Source organism: Drosophila erecta, unplaced genomic scaffold, assembly GCF_003286155.1.
Source record: "Drosophila erecta strain 14021-0224.00,06,07 unplaced genomic scaffold, DereRS2 tig00000000-arrow-pilon, whole genome shotgun sequence".
NCBI lineage: Eukaryota > Metazoa > Arthropoda > Insecta > Diptera > Drosophilidae > Drosophila > Drosophila erecta.
Window position 1 is genome coordinate 16,537,251 of NW_020825194.1, and position 22,026 is coordinate 16,559,276.

The following is a 22,026-nucleotide window of genomic DNA, read 5'->3' on the forward strand; positions in this document are numbered from 1 at the left end:
CAACTGAGTGCTGACTCATGCCGAGCGTTTATCCTTTTTATGAGTCGGCAGTTGCGGCCTAAGCCTTTTGAGTCTTCAGTCTCCGAGTTGGCCCGGCTTAGGCTACCACAAATGTCACGTAAAGTGGGCAGTGGCCGGCGCGCCGCCGGCTCAAAGACCATTAATTTGGGACTTATGGCACATAAGGATATTAGCATTTTGGCAAGGATCCTCGGCTTGTCATCTCTGTTTGACTTAGCGGCGACAGCCACAATCTTGGGTTAACATCTATATTCCCTCATTTGCACTTGGAAAAGTACATTAATGGATATTTGCACGGTGGGTATACTCCCTTCTTGGACCTGTGACCAAACAAAATTGTATTCGTTTTTCCTGCTGTGTTTTTAAGAATGTCCAATTTATACTATTATATATGTAATCCGTTTCTGAAAATTGCCAGGCATTTTCACGTGCGAAGCAAATCAGTAATGTTATAAATTGGTATTTTTTATGAAGTTAAAAGTTATTTCTGAAATGGTATATTGCAATTATCTTTTGCTTCTCAAACGTTTTAGTTTGCGATAGTCAAAGAAGATTCGTGTGAATGGTCTATTAGAGTCTCGAAAATATTAACCTTTTAAATAAATGTATTGAGGAAATGTTGTAAGCCAATATTCCAGATCTTTTTGTTGTACCGTTGCACAATCTCTGCACCTTTCGGGAAAATCAATTCCCCACTTTTCCTTGGAAACCTTCTTTCATTAACAAGGAGATACTTACTTTGAACACATTTTTTTCAAGTGCACTTTGCACTAAACTAAATTTGGCCATAAGATAGGCCCTAATTAGCTGCGGACCTCAAAAGAAGGTGGAGTCTGTTGCCTCAGGATCGCAGTCTGAGAATCCAAGGACCAATGGAATTCCAGGATAGTTCCTACCTGAGCTCCTCCAACGCACACACACAGACAAGGGCCTCACACACGCGCGCACACTCTCACACTCACCTGGTGTGTGAGCAGAACGAGGGCACTCGATCAGAAACAGCTGTTTCGTGAATGAAATCCAGGTGGATGTGGACAGAGCGAGCGAGAGTGCGCGAGAGCGAGAGCGGAGAGAGCGAAAGCGAGAAGTGCTCTACCTGGAAATGAATGAAAATACGATCGTGATCATCTCCCCACTCGCTCTCACCCACTCTCCGAAGAGAAAGGTGCCATTAAGAGCGCGGCGCACCTGCCGTATAGCGCTCTCTTTTGCACTCGCTCCCGCTCTTGGAGCCCCCGACTGCGACGCCGGCTGCGACGTCGAGCCGGTCGAGCATTTAAGCTTACGACTTGACGAAAATCAAATCAAAAGATCGACAACATTCGACGAGTGCAGATCACCAGCTAAAAGAAAACCAGCTGAGACGTCAGAAAAGTGCGCAGATTTTCACGTAACGCCTTCAAGATTTTCCGTGCGGTTCCCGAAACAACTAAACATTATTAACAAACATTCAACAAATTTGTGGTGTCAGTGACTCTTGAACGCACGAAAAAATCCCCAAACACACATCCAAACGTGACTGTATAATCAGCCAAGAAACCCAACAACTGGTGGTGATAATAAAAGAACTTACAACAACAGCGGCGAGAACCAGTATAAAGTTCAATATCGCGTTGTTTTAAATTAAACAAAGGAGAATCGACAGCAGCAGCAGCAGCAACAAAAAGCCAGCTCGGTTTTGTCATTCAAGTATTTTTGGTCAATACACGGCATTCGAAATGGCAGCCTACTTGGATCCCACTGGCCAGTACTGAAGAAGCTATACCTATACGAAGACAGCAAAACATCGTAATCGCAGACCTCTTTAGCGAACCCAATAAATCACAGATCTTCGCCATGGCCGCCTATCTGGATCCCACTGGTCAGTACTGAAGAAGGAGCAAGCCAGAAGAAGCAGCTGTATTTTGCGTTTCCAGCCGAAAGTGAACGAAAACAGTCTCAAAATGTCGCACGACTTGGACCCCACTGGCACCTACTAAGGTTCTACCTCGAGAGCTCCACTTAGCCAAGCATAGAAGGCTACTGCCAGGAGAAATCCTATCCCTACTTCAAGAGCCCCAAAAATACAATACAATCCTGCAAAATGCTGGATCCCACTGGAACCTATCGGCGACCCCGCGACGCGCAGGACTCCCGCCAAAAGAGGCGACAGGACTGCCTGGATCCAACCGGGCAGTACTAGGCACTGATCCCCCGACTTTCGAGGACCCCACAAAGCCCGTGCCTTATCCAAAACTCTGGGCATGATTGGGGGAGCGCGCTGGTTGCGCGTTCGTGGCCGCGAGGAGACTTCCAGCTGCCGGCGGAGGAGAAAGCTGGGGATGGGGGCTTCCCCGGGAGCGGAGCCCTGCGATGCAGACTTTTGTATTTATGTAGTTTTTGCGTAGCCTACCCATACCTATTATATTAATTATTTATTATTATCATTCTATTTAAATTAAATACTGTTCATTGCTGTTCACAAAACACCGAAACGCGCACACACATATCCTATATCCTATATCGTATCACACATACACCATATATGTTATATATAAATACTATACACTTGTAATTGCTTCTTCAAAGTGGAAAAGATTACGCAAAGAGTATTACGTTTAGTGTCATATTTCCCGAGAAAATCTTCGTTTGTTTAAATTATCATTTATTTATTGCCAACGATTTGTAATGTTCTTCTCTTCTCTCTCGTTGAGAGCAAGGAAAACCATTCGGAGCGAGAAATTTTGTTTAGATCTTAAGCGTTTTAAGCTATTTATATGTCCACACCTTCGACCGACATCCAGAGACCCCAAACACACACCTCTCACACCCATTTAAATATAATATTAAATGAAAACCATATTTAAAATTGAACATTTTGAGTGCATTTTCTTCCATTTGCCGGAGGATTTTCCATCGATCGATGGGTATATGGATGGACCAGCTAGCAGCAAAAAATTGTCGCATTAAATTACAAGATTTTCCAGATACACAGATACATGCCCACACACACACAAACACACACACACACAGACGAACACAGATCTCTTGGGGCTCCGCCGCGGACAAATTGCTGCCGGGGGAGCGTAAAATATGATTTTCCAAACGGCCAGCGCATATTTGATGAATCTGTGGGCATTAATTAATGTCACTGGGCGGTCGCCGGCGGCCAAGCGGCCTGGAAATGATCAATAAAAATGGAAAACCGCGAGGGGGGGTAAAGAAAAACGCATTTCCTAGTGCAAAAATGTTATCCGGACAATCGAAAGAGCGAATCTCGAACGGAATCTTGATACTAATGCGGAAGTAAAAGTTCAATGTTCGTTTGTGCTCCACAAGTGATTAGGTCAACAATAGCACAACAACTACAGCCGAGAACTTGTGATTCTGAGAGAGGCGAAGAGAGTGCCAGATCGCTGCCGCTGTTTTCCACTTAAGAGAGCACCGAGCTTTTCACGCGCTCTGCCTCCGCCAGCTGGTTTTTCCAGCAGGAAGTTCCCCAACAGACGCAGAGTACATTTTTCGACAGAGAGCGGCGGAAAACGAGAGAGGCTATTAATAGACACGCGCACATAGCTTTTCAGTATCAGTATGAAGTTCAGGGAAATCCACTCGCAACGAACAGCTGATCGCCAAGGTTGCTGCGCGGCCGGCGCTGATGACGTCGCCTAACGGAGAGCTTTCCCACCCGATTGCCGATTCGAATTGAAAATGCAATTGGGCGATCATCGCTGATCCGATTCGATTGACCCGCCTGCAATCAAATCTTCCCAGGAACCCACACGCGCGGTGACCCAGTTAACTTGTTGTCGCCGATATGAATGAATATCGCTTTCAGCCACAGAATGGGTATAAGCCAACTCATGTCCAAGCGAAAAAAGCAGCCAGCACAAGGCAGTGGCGAAGAAAGTTGTGCGACACTCTGAATACCCTGTAAAATCAAAGGCTTCTTGAATCTGAGTCGTCATATTGTTGATATGAGTCATCTGATATTGTGTTTTTACCAGTTAAACCACAGTTTTTTACCTCATCAAAATTAATATATTTCTTGTTTGTACACTATATCGCCGAACTTACTAACTAAAATTCTTGAAAGGAAGAGTCTGTCTTCCTCGCTTTCTTCTGCGCCATAGTGAAGTGCCAATTCTGGAAACAAACTGAGCCCAAGACGCTCGGCAAGGGTATCCAAATTAAACGAGCAAACGAAAAACCGATTCCTCATAACCGCAAGCAGAACTTTCTAAGTGAAAGTTGGCCGGTATGGAGCTACTAGAAAATGCTGTCGCTGCCACGGACTCATCGCCCGACTTTTAGTCAGTCATTCAGAGTGCGACGGGATGGGATGACAGACCCCTTCAGTGCCGCCCCCGGATCCAACTTGCAGCTCCCAACGTCCCACACACAGATACTCACTCACACACACACACTCACACGCACACGCACACGCATACTGGCGAACGTATAACTTGACCTACATTCGTGCAAGACAATAACAACGAAAAAAAGCAACAAAACACACACATACAAAACAAAATAACAAAATTTACACACAGCGCTCTGAGAAAAGAAAAAGAAAAGGTAAGAAATTTCCAACGGTACATGAGCTGCTGGCCGGGTCTGAATCAATGTTTATATATGAATCGGCAGGGCTTCGGATTCGGATTCGGAATCGAATTCGCTTTTCGATTCGCAGGCCTCACTGGTCTTTGTTTCTGCCCAAAAGTTATTATCGTAAAATTGATTTCATTGAAGTTGCTGTCTTCGTCATCGGATCGGATCGGATCGGATCGGCTTGGTTTGCTCGAAGCTTTTGCACATATATATGTATCTGTATCTTGTAGTATGTATGCTATACATCGCTTTCTGGTACACTCCGCCTATGTATTTTGATAATTAGGCGAAAGGTGAATAAACCCATTGGCTCGATGCCGCCGCTCCGCGTTCAACTTACACATTTTGGTATTTTGGTAAAAGAAATCGAGTCAGCAGACTGCAGCCCGTGGATCGGCGGTTCCGCATTGGAAAACGCTAGAAGACACCACAAATAGAAAGCGACAGTGGATGTCAAGTCAATCTGGGACGTAAACAGCTCTCTGGTCTTCATTAAAGGGAAAACTATTATATTCTCTTATTAAGCTACCCTTAGTGGTATCCAAAAATTGGCATGAAATGACTACATAAGTTGGCTCGAAAAGCTGAGCTTTGCTGTAAATTCTAGTTAAATTAAATCTAAGACTCTAAGTCATCAAAGTTGTTTGTGGTTGTATATAACACAATTAACAGCTTCATAAAGTAGTTAATGTTTATTATAATTATAATAAAGACATTTCAATTGAACTGATATTTTCTATTTCGGGAGTCAATGGTGCTTGAATAATTATTTTAAAAACATTCCAATGTGATACAAGAGCTGCTTACTATGCGTCATATTTTTCCTAGCTGTTACAACAATTCCAATCAACCTAGCCCCTTTCGTTATAAAATCTTTTGAAATCAAACAAATCGGATGGTAAGTTTTCTCCGCCGAATTTTCTACAATTTTCCCGTCACCATCTGGAAACTTCACGGATGCCCAATCACCTCCACCAATAATTGCATTCGAGTAAAGTCCACGAGCAGTGCCACAAAAGCTTCTCTTTCACTGCCGCTTTTCCTCGAGCGGAAGAAACAACAACTTCAGCCGAAAGATAAACAACTAACAAGCACTCTCACTGCTTTTGGGGCAACTCGAGGCGAAAAGGTCAATGACATGGTCCAATTTCCAGAAGACTGAAGACTGAAGACTGAAGACTGAAGAGTGCAGAGAGAAGACTGTCTGCGTGTCAGCGAGCATCTGCTTTCCGTTCGACCGTGCGTTGTTTTCAGTGTAAACAACGGCACCCCGATGAAGACGACAACGTCAAGAGCAATGGAACGCGCAGTCCGCCAGCGAAAACAAATTCAATTCACTTTCTATTCCAATGAAAAATCGCTCAAAGCTCTAGCGGCGTCTTGGAAACGAAAACACACACAAAAATCAACATCAGTATCAACGAAAGTGGTAGACCAACACAAGCAACTTTGGTCTTGCTCTTGGTCATACAACCCATTGATCTTCAGTCGCTTTCAAGTGGGGTAAACAACGGAGCACGCCTCATCAACAGCAGCAACATCAGCGCAAACGAGCGGTACACTGCGGAAAAATTGGGGTGCCCTGGAACCTATTCGTTGCCTCAGGGATGGGAAATAGTGTGGATCTTCAGCGAATATATCTAATTCAAATTATATCACCTCTATTTCTTAACTGGTCTCATTTTGCTTTGGTAGTTATTATATTAGTTTGCTTAATAAGTAAACTGATGCCATATAATATCACAAGAATTACCATGAAATGAAGATTTTTCTTTTTCAATTAGTAGCTGCACATTTGAGTGAGATCCTTGAATCCGTTCACACCGATCCAAGCGCATCAAATTTCTTTCAGTGCGTCATTTGAAAGCGACTCCAAAACTTACGTTTGATGTTGTTGTCTTTTTTGGCTTTAACGGTTTCCGTTTTTGTGTTAGTTGTTGTTTGTTTGTTCAGGCAGCAGCCACACTTGTTGTTGTTGGTTCATTTGAATATCTAGTGAAAATTTCACCCAGACAAGTGCCTTTTGTTATATATTCAGTTTCAGTTTCAGTTTCAGTTTCAGTTTCATCTCCCTTCAAAATAGATACATTCAAAAATATTATAGTTTCTCCTAATTTGCAAATATTTTTTTTCTTGCTTTGCTATTTTGGCAAAGGCAACAAGGAAAAAGAGAGAAGACAAATATTTAAAATATTTTTGAACTTGTTTCGCATAGTTTTGCGACGATTCACGTGTCAGATTTAAAATTTCGGCTTAACGTGGCCTTAGTCATCAAGTGGATTACATTTGCTTTACCACAGGGCGTATGCGCAATATGCAGGCAAAATGGGTCGCCTGCCTTTATAGAAACAGCATAGGGCGGGGTTTTGGTTTTTCCCCGCACTCAATGCAGACTTTGGCCCGCGGCCAAGAAGAACCCAGGACTTAATAGGCCAACGGGCCAAAATATGCACCGTGGGGCACGTACGTTGGATGGAAAAATGGCAGAAGGTGGAAAAGCGCAGAATGAAAAGTGAAAAGTTTGCCAGCGGCCAAAGAGACAGTCGCGTTCAAAATGTCTTGGACTTGGTTTTGCCAATTGCAAATTACGTGCCATAAAAGCCAACAAATGCTGACGTTTGGTGTGGGCCGTCTTACCCTCTCCTCTTCAAAGCCCATTCCCATTCCCATTCCCATTCGCATTCGCATTCACATATGCTGCCCCCTGCAAAAAAGTCACCCACTCACTTGGCCACTTTCACGTCTAATGCCAAAACACGTTGCAATTTTCATTGCTTGGCACTGACTTTAGGCTTGTTGGCCAAGTCCAAGTTAACCAATTGCGCAGCCTGTGCCATTTGGCGAGCGAAAATATCTGATATCTGGCAGCGTTTCGTGTACTTAGTTGCTGACGGCTGTTTTGTGTTTGTAGCCACTATCAGTGACGTCAGCAGTGGGCGGAAGGCGAGGGGTGGCGCAGCACCTGTGCAAACCCGGCGAATAACTAAACAAATAAATTGCGTAACTCGCTGTTCCTCAGTTTTTAGTCTCTGTCTCAGTCTCAGCATCTCTACTCACGCTAGCGCTAGCCCACACGCCCACTGGCAGCTAGATTGTGTAATAGAAATAAGCACATGACAATTAATTAATAGCACCCAAAGTCGAACGCACGCGCCTACGGTCCGCAGTAAAATCAAACGAAAATAACTTCGAAAGCAGCCAAGTTCGCCGATTTGCGACAATTCAATTAAAAACCTATTACACATTGTTTTTGGCAGCGCGGAGCCCTTGAATGGGGTACATGGGGTACCAGCTGGAAATTAAATACATATATAATATTTCCTTTTTAACCATATGCACCATATATATCATTTCTAGGTTTGATACTCAGTAGCTGCTTGACCTGAGACCTGGAAATGATCTACGAATATTTTTCAAAATTTAATTAATAAATCGAATATTAAACTTCACAATTTAGAATAAGATGTAGATGTAATGTATTTAATGTACTTTTCCCCAAGAAAACTTGTTACAAGTCCATTAGAGTAATGCGAGTTCGACCTGCTGAAGGTGTCGGCATAACTCATAATTGTTTTATATGTAAAAATATCAAAGTATTTGGCCAAAACAGACAGAAAGAGCTCTTAAGCTCGGAGCTCCCCAGACGGCAGCAAACGAAACGTGAGCTGGCCAAAAGACACACACACTGTTACCAAAAGCTGGCTACCTGTGTGCTTGTACACCTGTCAGGTGGACTCTTGTACGCCTTTTGTTTTTCCCTTTAATTTTTTTGGAAGCTGAAGCTGAAACCAATCCATCTAGCGCCTCCTCTATCAGCATAACAATTAAGCTTAAATACGTTTTGCTTACTGACTGGCCCCAAAATGGGATTATTCACACTTCATTAGAGGCATGTGAAAATGTATATTTAGTCTTCTTTCTGTGGGCAACTTCAACCTGCAAGTGGCTATCAAAATTCATTCAAGCCACAAAATCCAGAAGAACGAGAGTCGGTGGCTACGTGACAATATTTAATGGCACACGAGAGTGGAGAAAATCAAATGCAGATCAAAGAAACGAAAAGATCGCTGTAAATGTAAATGTATTTCGATCATTAAAATGTTAATTTTGGGCTACGTATCCATAAGATACAAGTGTATCTTTCGAGTGAGCTTTCAATGCATTTCGGTTGGAATATTTCCCACCTTGTGGGCACATAAAATGTGAATCCAAATAGACGAAACAAATAAAAATAAAACATAAATAAATACGCAAACACACTTACACAAAGAGAGCGAAAGAGACGGGGCTATGCTGGCTCTCTACAGCATAGCAACATACAACAAATATAAGTTCATTGAACTATTTGTGAGCTTTTTTTGTTGCTGTGTTTGTGTGTGTGTGTGTGTGTGTGTGTTTGTAGAGGTGTGTATCTGAGTTTCTTTAGTTTTATTCGTGGATTATGGTATCATAGCACATAGCTTCTTCTTCGAAAGGTTTTCGTCTGCCGCTTCAGTTGATTTTTTCTTTATTTTCATTATTTTTTTTATTTTTATTTTCATTTTTTGTTTGAGGTGTCATGTGCTTCTTTTGGGTCTTGGATTTCGGCCTTTGTTTGCCGGCCATCGTCGATGGTAATGTAAACTTTTATAATGAAATTAAAATTGATAGCAACACTCAACTGTGATTAATCACACTCTTAAGTGGCTCGGGAACTTGGCCCTTTTCCTGCCAGTCATTGTCCATCCAGGAATGCCCGAAAACCCAGCCCCGATTAACCCATTACTTCCAGCTAACATTGAAGTAGTCGCGACGTTTAATTCGACATAAAAAGGGGGTGCGACCTTGAGACTAGCAGGTGAGAAACACATTAAATGCAAGTCCTCTGTCTGAATAAATCGAGATTGAAATTAAATCTTAAACAATACGAGCGTTTGGACCGAAAGTATTCCTATCGCACTCATTAAACAAAGCGAAACCCGTCTGCTTGCTGGCAAACAGAATGCACTTAATTAACCCAGCTTCAAATAAATTGCGGTTTCGAAAGCGTATTTGTGCATTTTGTATCCCAATAGTCTTGGGACCACGCCAGACGATTCCTGGCACATATTATTCCTATATTTATTATACTTCTTTGTTGCACAGATTACCACCAATTAATTACTGTATCGCATATTAAGCGAAACAAGTATTTCACCTCGCTTATTGTTTATTGTTATTTCCCCGGGACTCTTTTTTGGGAAGAAATACACTCAGAAACCGGAACATGACGTAAATCGGGGAGCTAAAACCAATTACATGGGAATATTTTGGAGCTGAATGATCTAGTTAGCGGTCAATGCCGATTAAATTAGAATAAATATCAAATGTATATTTATTAGCAATAAGCTATAATATTCATTTGTTGGAACACTTGCAATCATTTTCGATTCGGATTAAGCAAATTAGTTAACAATAGATGGTGGGGTCCTAGTTATAATTAAGCAGTTTTTGAAAGACTGCACAAATGCATATCATTATCTATTTCTCTGCCAATAGAAATGTAGTCAGAAAATATTATTACATATTATTGAGTTTATCACTGACAGCATTTCAGATTTATTACTTCCTCTTTACGAGTCACTAATTTGACATTACACATGCTCACGATCGCGACACTGCGCGAAAATACAGGGGGGCAATCACCCCATTTATGGCATGTGTCGCATAAAAAGTTTGGCTTTTGCATAAGCCCGTTCAATAGCCATGCAAATGGCCCAAAGGCGTTTAATGCACAAAATGCGCCAAACAGCTCCAAAACGCCAATACTCCCGCATTGTTACAGTTACCACCTACGGCGGACAAAGCCGCTCGCTGACAACATAAATAAACATTTAATAATTTAGATATAAATTAGAATAAGGCGAGTAACAGAACTCGTGCCACACTCGACTTCGCCTCAAAGCCAAGTTCAATATCAAACAACACGCGCTGTGCGCGAGCTTGAGATCAGTAAGCTCAATGATCGGATCGCAAAGTATCGCATAGATTCGTATCTGAAAAGACGCCTAGTCATAGTTACACACATGCACTCGATACTCGTCTATTGCCGATCTGATGGAGAACAGGAAGCGTTACGGAGATAAAAACGACATAAAAGGCGATTTGCAATAAATCAAAATTAGCAGCATACAACTTTGGGCCAAAACACACACGCCCTTTTGGCCGCGGTCAAAACTGCCCCCTTCGCCCCCCTGCGTTCCACTCGCCCGTCTCATTCTGTCGCTAAGTGCAGGCTGCAATCAATGCCGTAATAGCAACAACAACAATAACAACTTCCGTATTTCATGCGCTGTAATTTAGCTCAAGTAACAAAATGCAAAGCCAAACTAAATGTTGACGGTGACGCGACGCGACGCTGAAACTTTGAGCTGAGAGCGAGCAGATGCACTGCGCGAAACAATTGGGGTCGAAGTTCGATAGGATTTCCGTTGAAGATTTCCCTATACGCATACATGAAATGGGGAAATTGCTGACTTCAATCTATCACAGATTTAAGATCGTAAAAGTTTGTTAGATGCGATTTCTTTGCAAATTATAATACTATATTTTTTGATCGTTCAATTTGTAATCGAAAGTTCCTAAAATATCAGACAATGCCAACTATGGATTTTTTTCCGTCTGCGATCGATTCCGATAAGCCGATTCGAGTGCAAAGTGCCAGTTGTAAGTTGCAATCGAATATTTGCGGCCCAAAGGCGACTCTTAACTCTTAACACGTCTGCATTCGATGGCCAGCCACTCGGTGCGATTTGAGCCGATTCGTGTTTACATACAAATTGACATAATTTGTTTATAAATGTTTAATGATCGACTGCTGACCGGGCCCAGACGCGGACTGTTTACTATTGGCCATCGTGCAAATACACAGATAATATGCCAGCGAAAGATATCAAAATCCGCACGAACCGCTTACATCTGACGCCGTTAATTGAGATACTTAATACGCCTGGGGCAAGACCTGGCAGCAATTGTTCAACGTCATTTGAGGCCATTTATAAGAAAGTGATATTAATTAAATGCCTGAACGCCGACGCACACAACAATTCGATTTATTTACAAGTCTGACTCGTTGGCAGAGTCCGCAAATCCAGAATCCAGAAAATCGTGCGATTTAAACTGGATATGCATATCCTTGACTTTTTACTTGTATTATTGTAGAAATGCTGAAATTATCGAATTGATTGCATAACACACGAATCAGCAGCCAGAAGAAGAAGACACAAATGCGCTCCCGGGAATATTTGGCAAAAAATAATAATAAAGGGGAAACAATTAATTAACATATTTTTTTATCAGGTTGTCTTGACGAAAGCCATCCGACCATTTGCATATAATTAAGGGACTTATGTACGTAATAGCATTGAACTTCGTAAATAATAGTAGTGTCCATTTGAAAGAAGTCTTTTTTTAGGATTTTAAAACCAAATAAATAAGTGGGGGGAATCGTCATAGTTCTATGAAAATTGAACAAAGTCGTATTTTTAGATCTTACAAAAACCATTTTTAATGGCTAATCAGAGAACAACACAGCAATCTTAAACGATTATATTAGAAATATTAGTGCTTCGAACAATTTAAGTAGGTTTTCGGCACCTTTCCAAAAGTTCTGGTTTAGCGCCTCCGAATATACGAGTATATTTATACACTCAAACAGCTTATGGGTGGCTCGCAAAAAAACAATACCAAAACCAAAACCAAAACCCAGCCCAGTTGCGATCAAGTGACGCAAATGAAGGCACCATAAATTGTCTATATATCAGCGATACATCGAAATCAACCCCGGGCAATACGTGTACATAAGTGCATTATTAGCACTTTCATGGAACTCAAAATGGAAATGTCAAATGGGCGCTGGACTCGGAGTGCGTAGAAGTAGTAGAGTGTCGAGCAAAGTCGAGTAGATCGGTCATATGGGTATATAAGTACATATGTACATACTGCTGGCTGGCCTGGGCATTACAATTATTATTACATATTAACATTGGTAGCATTCTTACATACTTAATACATTATTACAGTAATTTAATAACATGTTCTCATGGTCAACCTGCTGCCCCGGCGGAGTGGAGTGCCAAGTGGATTCCATCCGATCCGATCCGATCCAATCCAATCCATTCCGAGTGCGCTGGAGTATCGCGCGCTGCATATTTTAAAGAGCTTACAATGTAGCTAAGAGCCAAGAATCAAGAGCTGGACCACCGCCAACAACAACAGGAGGTCGTAATGAACGACACTTTACGGGCAATCGGACAATCGGGCAATCCGTTCCATTGATGGCTCAATGGGGCTCCAATCCGTTCCCGGTCAAATCAAATGCTCAGCAGATACACCTACAGACACAGATACAGATACAGATTCAGATACAGAGACGGATTCAGATACAACCATCAAATATCACGATTTTCAGCTGTCACCCTGAGTCGCCCAAGATGCGGATGCGGATGCGGACATTTGAGATAGCTTCGCTTCGGTTTGGTTGGATCGGCTGGTGGAAAGTGAAAATGCATCGGTCTAATTATAACACGTGATTTCATCGGACGCGCATGATTTATGCGCTAGTGCACCAGATCCAGATCCGGCAACAACAATGGCCCACAACCTGATTGGATTTGGATTCGGATTCGGATTCGGACTCGGATTGTCTTGGGAGAGGGATAGAGCTCAAGTTCAATGTGGAAGCGGCTAATCCGAGCCGCCAGACAAGGCGAACCCTTGAAAATGGAAGCGCCTCACTCGCTATCTAATACAGCGTGGAAAAAGCTCAGGTCTTAGAGAAAACAAAACTGCAGTTAAGAGCAGTAAGTAGTAGCAACATTTATTAAAGTATCTAAAGGATTCATATGCCATTATTTTGCAAGTTACTCCCCACCGTCCGTTTTACCATTCAAATTATAGCAGATTTATGAACTAAAAGTAGTTCTTACAATTGAATTGTGAAAATGAAAAGAGTCAATCACTACATGGGGCTCCATTAAGAAGTTCGACTGGAACATGGACAGATACTCGTTTTTCGCGCGGTGTAGGGGGCCTCCATAATGCATCCGATACGCCTCTGGACACCCAAAACCGCAAACCTCGACGTGCAAATGTCTATGCAAATGGGGCACCCTCAGCACTTGGGATCCCCGCGCCCGCGAATCGGCGGCTTTTGCACAAACAATTCCATTTCGCTTTTAATTTCTTCGCGCGGCGTTTTCGTGTGTGTTTGTCAACTAAATTGGGTCTAGTTTATGCGGTTTTTATGAATCTGACCTTAGTCATGATCATGAAACGCTCTAAGCTGAACCAAGCCACTGGGTTGCAATTGGGGCATGAATGGGGAAACTCAGTGCCAGTTACCCACTGAAAAAGAGCCTGGAAATTGGATAACAAGCGCAGGAGAATAGGGTGATTGCATGAGCTGATTTCGAATGATACCAGTACTACATACTATATTGGAATGGATCTTGTCATTGAAACTTGACCAGAAATATAAATATATATAAAATACACATCCGATGTGTTGCGCAATTTCAAATCAGTCTTAATCTTTCGGAAAAACTTGTAGGGCTGACACAAATGGCTCCTGCCTTAATTTAATGCGAATATTTTACCCCACAGTGGCTTGACTGAAGTTAACGCACCTAAATCTTGTTTGATTGATACGAGTTCCCAAACTAACGACACGTGATAGAGGGCTGTGTTCTTTGGACGGATCGGTCGGAAAACCGATGAACCCCCAAAAGAACCCGCAGTCGAGTATTGACACATTTGCTGGAGCGGCTTCAAACAAGCTCTAAATCAAGTTCAAAGTCGAACTAATTATCGGCAATTTAGCTAGTCAATAATATCAGCTGGCGAGCATACATAGAAAAATTCCCCCGCCCAAGAAACATGAAACATGTTTGGTTTCAGCTGCTGTTTGTATTTGGTTTCTGTTTTTGTTCGCCTTATTTTGGTTTGGGCGGCCAAGACAAAGCGTTTTGACCAGCCACCAGCCACCAGCACCCAGCCAAACTACTTACACCGACTGCCCACGAAGTCCCACACAACACACAAATAAATAATTTAAGGCAAATACAGACAGCAGCAAATCAACGCGAGCAGCAATATTTTGGCAGGGAACTTGTTTAATTTGCATAAAGTCGCACAAATAAAAACGATGCAATTAAAAAGGCGCGCGCGTAGATCCAGTCAGCTGATGATGGGTTCGGATTGGCTGGAGTTGGGCAGAAATGTGGCCAAAAGGGGTAGGGGATATCTCCAGGGGATCGGCGACTGTCGGGTAAATTTAAATACGTTTTTATATGCACTTTGTCTTTTTGCGCTTCGCCGTCGTTTAGTATTGCTCGGAATTCAGGAATCGGAATCCGCTGTGCCGAAACTAGTTCGTCGCAGAATTAGTGCAGTAGATATACCCAAAAGTGAAAAATAAAAATACAAAAAAAAAATTCAACATGAAAATACAAAAACTGTATAAGAATATGCATGCCTGTGTGCGAGGTAAATATGTATGTACTGCCTAAATAAGTTTTATTTAGCGTGTTCTATTGAAAGGACAATAAACTCTCGGCGAAACGTCAAGGTCGACCACATCGCATTAGAAGACTGCGATTGGTTCTAAGCATCTGTATCTCCGTTCTAGAATCACATATCTGGCTATGCATTTTGCACAAAGCTCGGCAACCGCTCATCCTCCATTGGAGATCCCAACGTAATCATCGTTACGTTACTAATCAAAAATCAAACCGTTTTATTGTCTCAAATACTTCCTAGTGGTTCACGAATATGAGATGAATACCAGATGCAAGTTGGGCGGCCTCGATCCTATCGTATCTGGTGGACCCTCCTTGGAGCTGCCCAGCTGCCACCATCTAGCAGCAAGGATATCCACAGTAGCAGCCGCCACAGGGTCCACAGGCATAGCAAGGTCCGCAGACATTCGGTCCATAGCAGGGTCCACATCCTCCTCCGCATGGTCCGCATGGACCACAGCAGGGTCCGCAGCAAGGTCCGCAGCAGGGTCCACAGGGTCCGCAACACATGATTAATCCGTAGAAGTTCTGCCGGAAAAAGGGACGTTCAAATGGTACACCGTTGGAATGCTTCACACATGTGGTGTTCTGTAAGTATTCACTGATTTTTACTCACTTTGAACCGAACAAAAGAAATAATTTGAGACTAGACAACAAATTTTGATGTGTTCAGGCCGAAAGAACAAATAATAATGACACTAAATCGGCTACGCACAGGTATATCGGCTTGACAAGTCTGACAGACGAACCAAAGGACACTTTATAAACTTTTTTGACAGATTCTGTTATAAGTAGGGTAGTACCCAATAACCCTGATTATGTATCGCTGATCTGAAATCTAAGATCTAAGACGTTGCAGTTCCCCTCTTGCGAAACAACCTTTACATTTAAAGTCATCGCTTAATTAGCAACTTATTTTCGTCCAGCGTGGTGGCCCCTATTTTTCCAGTGCATTGTAACACATAAGTGGGGTAACTGAGATTTAAATTTTTGTTGGATGTTTTGTCGGATCATGTGTTCATTGCTCCCGGCTGAAGCTCGAATCGCTGCCGGTTCTCCAGTCGAGTTCTGCGCTGCACTTTTGTTTACTCTTGATTTTGTCGTACTTTTTGATTAAGTGCATGGCGCATAGCCGATTGCCGATGGCCGAGAATCCGGGTATCGGGGCTGAACGGGTATACTATATGCAAGTGTATATGAAGTTCATTATCTGACCGAAGAGCCGTGTTGCTTGTTTTTCCCCCTCTTTCCCAGCCGAATCGAGCCAAGAATGTCGCATTGAAAGAGGTCAATCACCAGCGATGCGCCTTGGATGTCACTCGGTGTAATTGAGCGCAATTTATTTCATTTGCTAACGATTTTACGAGTTCGGTTAATTGACTCCCGAAAGGCAGGAAGCCTAGTGACCAGTTGACACGGCTAGCCAGCCTCCAAAATGGAACCCTAGTGCTATGCACAATGATTATACAATGATCTGTATTTGTGCATGACTGAGTCAGCCGGAGCACTCGGGCAGAAAAGTATGGGTTGCAAATAAAAAGCGCATAATAGGCGTTTAAATGCAATTTTCTCCGCAAAATGGTCGGGCGAAATATCAGAAATTCGAATTATATGTTTTGCCGCATGTCGATTAGAATGAAAAGTGAGTGTGTGTCGGTCAGCAAAGGCAGAAGCCGAAGCCGAAGCCGTTGCAAAAACCCCGTCGACAAACCGCACAGAAGTCCTCTCCCTTCTAGCAGAAATATTTGGGTAGAATCTCGCATCCGACGAGACGGACAAGTCCATCAAGTCCAACTTAACGTCCTCTGTTTCGGCACGGTGAAAAACTGCTTTCTATTTAGTTTTGAAGCCCTGTTTGTAGTGAAGGATATAACCTTATTGGCAACCGTCTACGTAGTGACGAAGCGCATCTAAAGATGAAAGTAATCATATAACCATAATAATATATATTTGTAAACTATTCTTTAGAGACCTCAAGACAAATAACCGACTGCTATCTATAAATGACTTTGATTGAATTTTTCTCTCTGTGGGTCTCTGCTTTTTTTCCTGCTCGAGATGGATGGAACTCTGGTCAATAATTTTGTGAGGGTGCCGCCAAAAGGGCAGCAGACGCTGCTCTAACTTAGTTTTTTCTTTCATATTTGAGCTGGTCTTTGTTTGAAATAGATTATTGGCAATACATATGTATACAAATATTTTGTATTTCGTCTGGCGACGCGAGTTCAAGGATTTTTATTGGGTTCAGTGAACCAAATGTCTTTCCTCCGGCCGGAAATATCGAATTCGCTTTAATTATGGCCCCTCGCTTCAACTTATTAATATAAGTTTGATGAAAAGTGAAACACAATGGGCACACACAGATGTCATCATTATCGGCTGGAAAGCGCTGCGTACTGCCAGCCAACCCAGCGAAATCAATATCCGCCTATCCGTAAGTGTGCGCCCTAATGACTTGGGGGCGTGGCCATCGAGGGCCAAAGGTGAGGCGCGCCGAAAGGGTAAGCGGTGGATTCGGGTAACTCGGGTAACTCGGGTAACCCGAGAAGCCGACGAAAGTGAAGAAAGCACGCGCCGCCCCCTAAAAAGTGGCAGCTGATAGCTGATCCTGATAGTTGAAAAGGAAAAGTAAGGCGCAGTTGTGATCATACATTCCATCTTACACCTGGACACCTGGCTGAAAGTCGGATTTGCCTAGTAGAGCAACCGATGATTAAGTGACTTAATCAAAAATTAACAACATTCACTGCACTTTAATTTAAGCGTTAAGAGAGGTAACCCGAGAATCCAAAGGAAAGCGGTGAAATCGGTAGTTCTAGGCACGTGCCCCCGGCGTCAAAAAAAGGATTCAGCTGCCTTGAAAATAGAAAGTGAATCCATCGCGTCCCAATACCGATCCGATAAGATCCCATCCGAGTTGCGATCGAGATCGTAGGATTGTGGAGGTCTGAAACTGCGATTGATCGTGCGACATGGGATGCGGATGAGGCAGTCAGAAATTCCTAAGAAAATGGAGCACTCACACAAAAAACGCAGCACGCAAAAAAAGGGTGGAATACAATAAAATAATAATAAGGAGCGAGGGAACAGAGGTCTCGTATTATTTAATTTGGAACTGGGCCGCTCTTTTCGCCCTTGTTTTTCTGGCCCGGTATCAATGAATCGAAATGAATTGAAATGAAATAAAATAAAAAGGAAATGAAATGCGAATGTTTCGATCGCGTGCGGCAACATTTTCACAGATTTAAGATTTTGAGTTTCGAGCTTTTTGCCCTGGATTCTGATTCTGCGTTTTGATTTGTACCTTCTTTTGGTCGTGCCAGGTTTTTTTCTCCTTTCGAAGTTTGTGTGTAATATCGGGGGTTGTGTCTTCTGTTTAGGCTATAAATGGCATATTAATAATACTTCTGTTTAACCCCTGAGTGCCTAGTGGGTATGGCATTCATTCCTTTAATTTTATGGATTTAATGCACCATTTCAGTCTACTTATTAATGTTATAAATAGTTAGGGACATACCAAATTACTCTTCCCCTGTAGGAAAAGTACGCTTATTCTGGATTTCAAGTATAGTACATAATATGAATTTTAAGAACGGAAAAAAGAATTCATTATAGGCATAAAATAATAGTTTTTTCTTCAATAAAGTGAACAATAAGGGAAAATAATATATTAAAGCTTATATAAATTTCCATTAAAATATTTAACTTATTCCCAAGAGCAGCTTGGCGGGTTAACCACCCATTTTGTTGCCAAATATTTCGACCAATGCGAATTTTTTTCCCGGTTAGTTGATGACTAATACGCATGCAAGTTCCGCGAAAACGCCGCCCCGCGCCCCTCTGCATTCCACAAATAGTTGCCTGCCAAATTGCAACTCAATTATAAATTGCAAGGGGAAAAAAGCGAAGAGCGATACGAAACCAAAGCCAAGAAAAAACCCCAAACAGTCGCAGTGTAAAATTGTAGCTTAGGCAGCGGCAAAAACTACTAATTTAACTGCGAGTTTCGCATGCTAACTCACACACGGGAGTGCAGAAAGAAAAAGAGCTGGAAAACATCAATGGAAATGCCATGAAAATGCAGGTTGAGCTGTGGAAAACCCATGAAATGTGCGAGTACGAGGAAAATTTCCGCGTTTGTGTAATGCAGGAAGATTTTCCATGATGTTTGTTTTGTATTCGCTTTATATACTCCCCGAACTGCTGAAGACATTTGTATGCACTCTAGTAAGTTTAGCAGCACTTGAAAAAATATGGCTTACAATTTAGGGAAATCCTGGCATCTTTAAAAATACCAGTATCAGTTAAGTAAATTGTAAGCATCAGTTTAAAATCTGTCCTTGTGGACACTCAAGGCGTATTATTAAAAATTATTCAGCTTACCTGACTTAATTTGACTTCATTTTTCTCAGTGCATGCTTGTAAAAACAATTTTCCGTGGGATTTGCATGTGGCGCCAAAATATCTGTCGATTACCATGCAGATTCAAACGAATCGATTGTTCGAATCTGCTGGAAAAGCGCATCATTTTCTCTGGATAGCGAGCGATATCCGAGATCGAAGATCGCAGTTCACAGATCGAAGATCCGAGAGCGAAAGCACAGCTCTGTGCGAAAGAAAGCAGGTGAGAGCGGCCACCGCTCGTAAAGAGCTCAAAACATGACACCCCAGATGGGCCAGCTCCTGGGCGAAGGGTGGAGTGGGGCGGGGTGGGCGGGTAGGGGGTGGCGAGATAGGGGGGAGGGGACACCGTGCGAAAGTGAAATCGAACCTTCGCTGCCGGCGTTTGCGCTTTTGAGCAGCAACAAAAACAACTAAGCCGGGCCGGTTTCAAAGTTTACGAGGGGCGCGACTGCGACGCACAGTGTTTCAAATTCAAATTCAAAAAAAAAAAATGGTGTACACATTACTGACGTACTTGCAATTAAGATATCGCTTAAAACAACAAATATAAAAACTTGGCATACCATGTGATTATTTCCAATCTAAGCTTGTTTGAACAGCATTCACCAACCGGTGAGAGAGCTCAAAAGTAAAAGAAAACTATTTTCTCATCGAGAAGAGAAATATAAGAAATATAATATAATATATAAAATATAATAATATAAATATAATATAAAGAAATATGAATTTATTTCTAAGAATTTGTATAGGTATTTTACGTTGTTTATTTCAATGATTTCAAAAAACTGAATAAAGACTTGTGTAGCAAAACAATAAATTAAGGTACACTGTGCGTCGCAGAATCGGCTTTTCACAAGTGCAGAGAGCGTTTTTAATTAATAAAAACAAAAATACGAATTTGTAAGAGTTTCGCATTTATTTTTACAGGCGGCGAACGAAAATCCGTTTCGGTTTTAATTTTGGCTCCTGCTGCTGGCACCGCAGCTTTGATTTTTGGCCCGGTCGTTGATCTTTGTCCGACTGGACTTTCGTCACCAAGCGTTTTGCATACGCGAGCGACTGCCAGTGACGCGCTGGCCGGGCCCCAAATCCGCAAATTATAATTACCCATCGATTGCCGGGTGGGTGGGTGACTTGGGGCTAATTGCGGACAGGATCCTTACTCGGTCACAGCCCACAGAAATAAAGATTACAAGTCCGTCAGCTTGGAAATAATGGTGTAGTGATCTATAGAGCTTGCTAATTTACATCTTATATCTTAAATAACAAAAAAGGAGTACACATTTTGAAACATTTATACACTGAAAGCGTATCGCAAATTGTGTAAAGCTTGTTTGCATGTCGAAAAACATCCAAGGATTGTGAAATCATACATTCTCGACGAAAATGGCATTAAGATATGTTTCCAAGACTAAAATGTAAGACTTTTTACGCTAGCTACCATTTAATTTTACCATTTCGTGCAGATAGGTAAATGTGACATGTGAAAATTTTTGCGAACATGAAGTCCAGAATTTTCCACACCAATAAGGAAAATCATGATTGCGCTGGGCAATTCCGAGGGCGATTGGCAATGCAAATCAATTTTGAGATCTTTGAAAATATGCAGCTTTAATTAGTTAATGAGCGGCGCTGGCTTGCAGCTGACACCGTCGCGACATGGCCATGGCTTTGGGTGCTACCATGGCTGGTGGCTGGTGGCTGGTGGCTGGTAGCTGGTGACAGTGGCTATGGCTACCCAGGATTCCTCGGACGACTGCGGCTGATAAAGCTGGACTGGACCACAAATGGGCGTCGAGCGCAATTAGCGCCATATATCAATTACCGAGCAGTGCTGCACTCCACTCTACTCCACATTACGTATACGCAGACGACGCGCCGCTAAGGTGTTTCCATTATAAATCATTTATTCAAATTGCATATTACGCCGACCGACTGGTTGTGGGCAGCACCTCGGCCAAGCTGAGCGCTGCGCTGATTGGGTTCCGGCGTCAGATCTCGTCGGGAACAGCTGATCGGTGGATCGGATCGAATCGGATCGGGTCAGAATATAACCACTTGGTGGTATGATAACCACTTGACGCCTGCCGAGCGGACAGCTGTCGGGCGCGGATATCCGGGCATAAACAATATTCAAATGGCTGGGAGTTTTCAAAGAATTCAAGCTCCTATTTCAAAGCTAATTTAACATTAAAATATTACTTTTAAAACAATCAGATAGTTTTATCTTGAAATTATATAAAACCGTATAACCGTTGTTATAACAAAGACCATAAACTTTGGGAAAACTCGATTTATTTTTAACTATTGGGTAAATTACATCAATTAGCTTGTTATCTCATTTGGTACACAGCAAGTTTATCCATAAAATACATTTTCAAATCATCCGCATATATTTTGAGCTTTTCGAGAAAACTTCGATCGAGATCCACAACTTGTAGCTAAGGCATGAACCTTCTTTAGCTAATTCTGAAAC

The 22,026-nt window shown here is 42.3% G+C and overlaps 2 protein-coding genes and 4 long non-coding RNA genes across 6 annotated transcripts; 5 read left to right on the forward strand and 1 right to left on the reverse strand.

The window, feature by feature from the left end:
- The first annotated feature begins 1,321 nt into the window (after window positions 1-1,321).
- Window positions 1,322-2,862, forward strand: LOC26526291. The gene has a single exon (XR_003408343.1). It is a non-coding gene; the product is annotated as an uncharacterized LOC26526291 (long non-coding RNA).
- On the forward strand, window positions 1,334-2,862 carry LOC26526404. Its single transcript, XR_003408342.1, has one exon. It is a non-coding gene; the product is annotated as an uncharacterized LOC26526404 (long non-coding RNA).
- LOC113563679 lies at window positions 1,334-2,862 on the forward strand. The gene has a single exon (XR_003408344.1). It is a non-coding gene; the product is annotated as an uncharacterized LOC113563679 (long non-coding RNA).
- Window positions 1,334-2,870, forward strand: LOC26526187 (peptide tarsal-less AA). The gene has a single exon (XM_026983734.1). It carries the CDS (start codon window positions 2,105-2,107, stop codon window positions 2,201-2,203), a length of 99 nt encoding a protein of 32 aa, XP_026839535.1. The 5' UTR covers window positions 1,334-2,104; the 3' UTR covers window positions 2,204-2,870.
- A 1,414-nt stretch (window positions 2,871-4,284) lies between these two features.
- Window positions 4,285-5,337, forward strand: LOC113564845. Its single transcript, XR_003408345.1, has 2 exons — window positions 4,285-4,904; window positions 4,975-5,337. It is a non-coding gene; the product is annotated as an uncharacterized LOC113564845 (long non-coding RNA).
- Window positions 5,338-15,127: 9,790 nt separating this feature from the next.
- LOC6553373 (male-specific sperm protein Mst87F) lies at window positions 15,128-15,892 on the reverse strand. The gene is made up of 2 exons (XM_001980174.3): window positions 15,763-15,892; window positions 15,128-15,674 (listed from the first exon to the last, which is right to left on the reverse strand). Exon 2 carries the CDS (start codon window positions 15,654-15,656, stop codon window positions 15,486-15,488), a length of 171 nt encoding a protein of 56 aa, XP_001980210.1. The 5' UTR covers window positions 15,657-15,674; window positions 15,763-15,892; the 3' UTR covers window positions 15,128-15,485.
- Window positions 15,893-22,026: the final 6,134 nt, after the last annotated feature.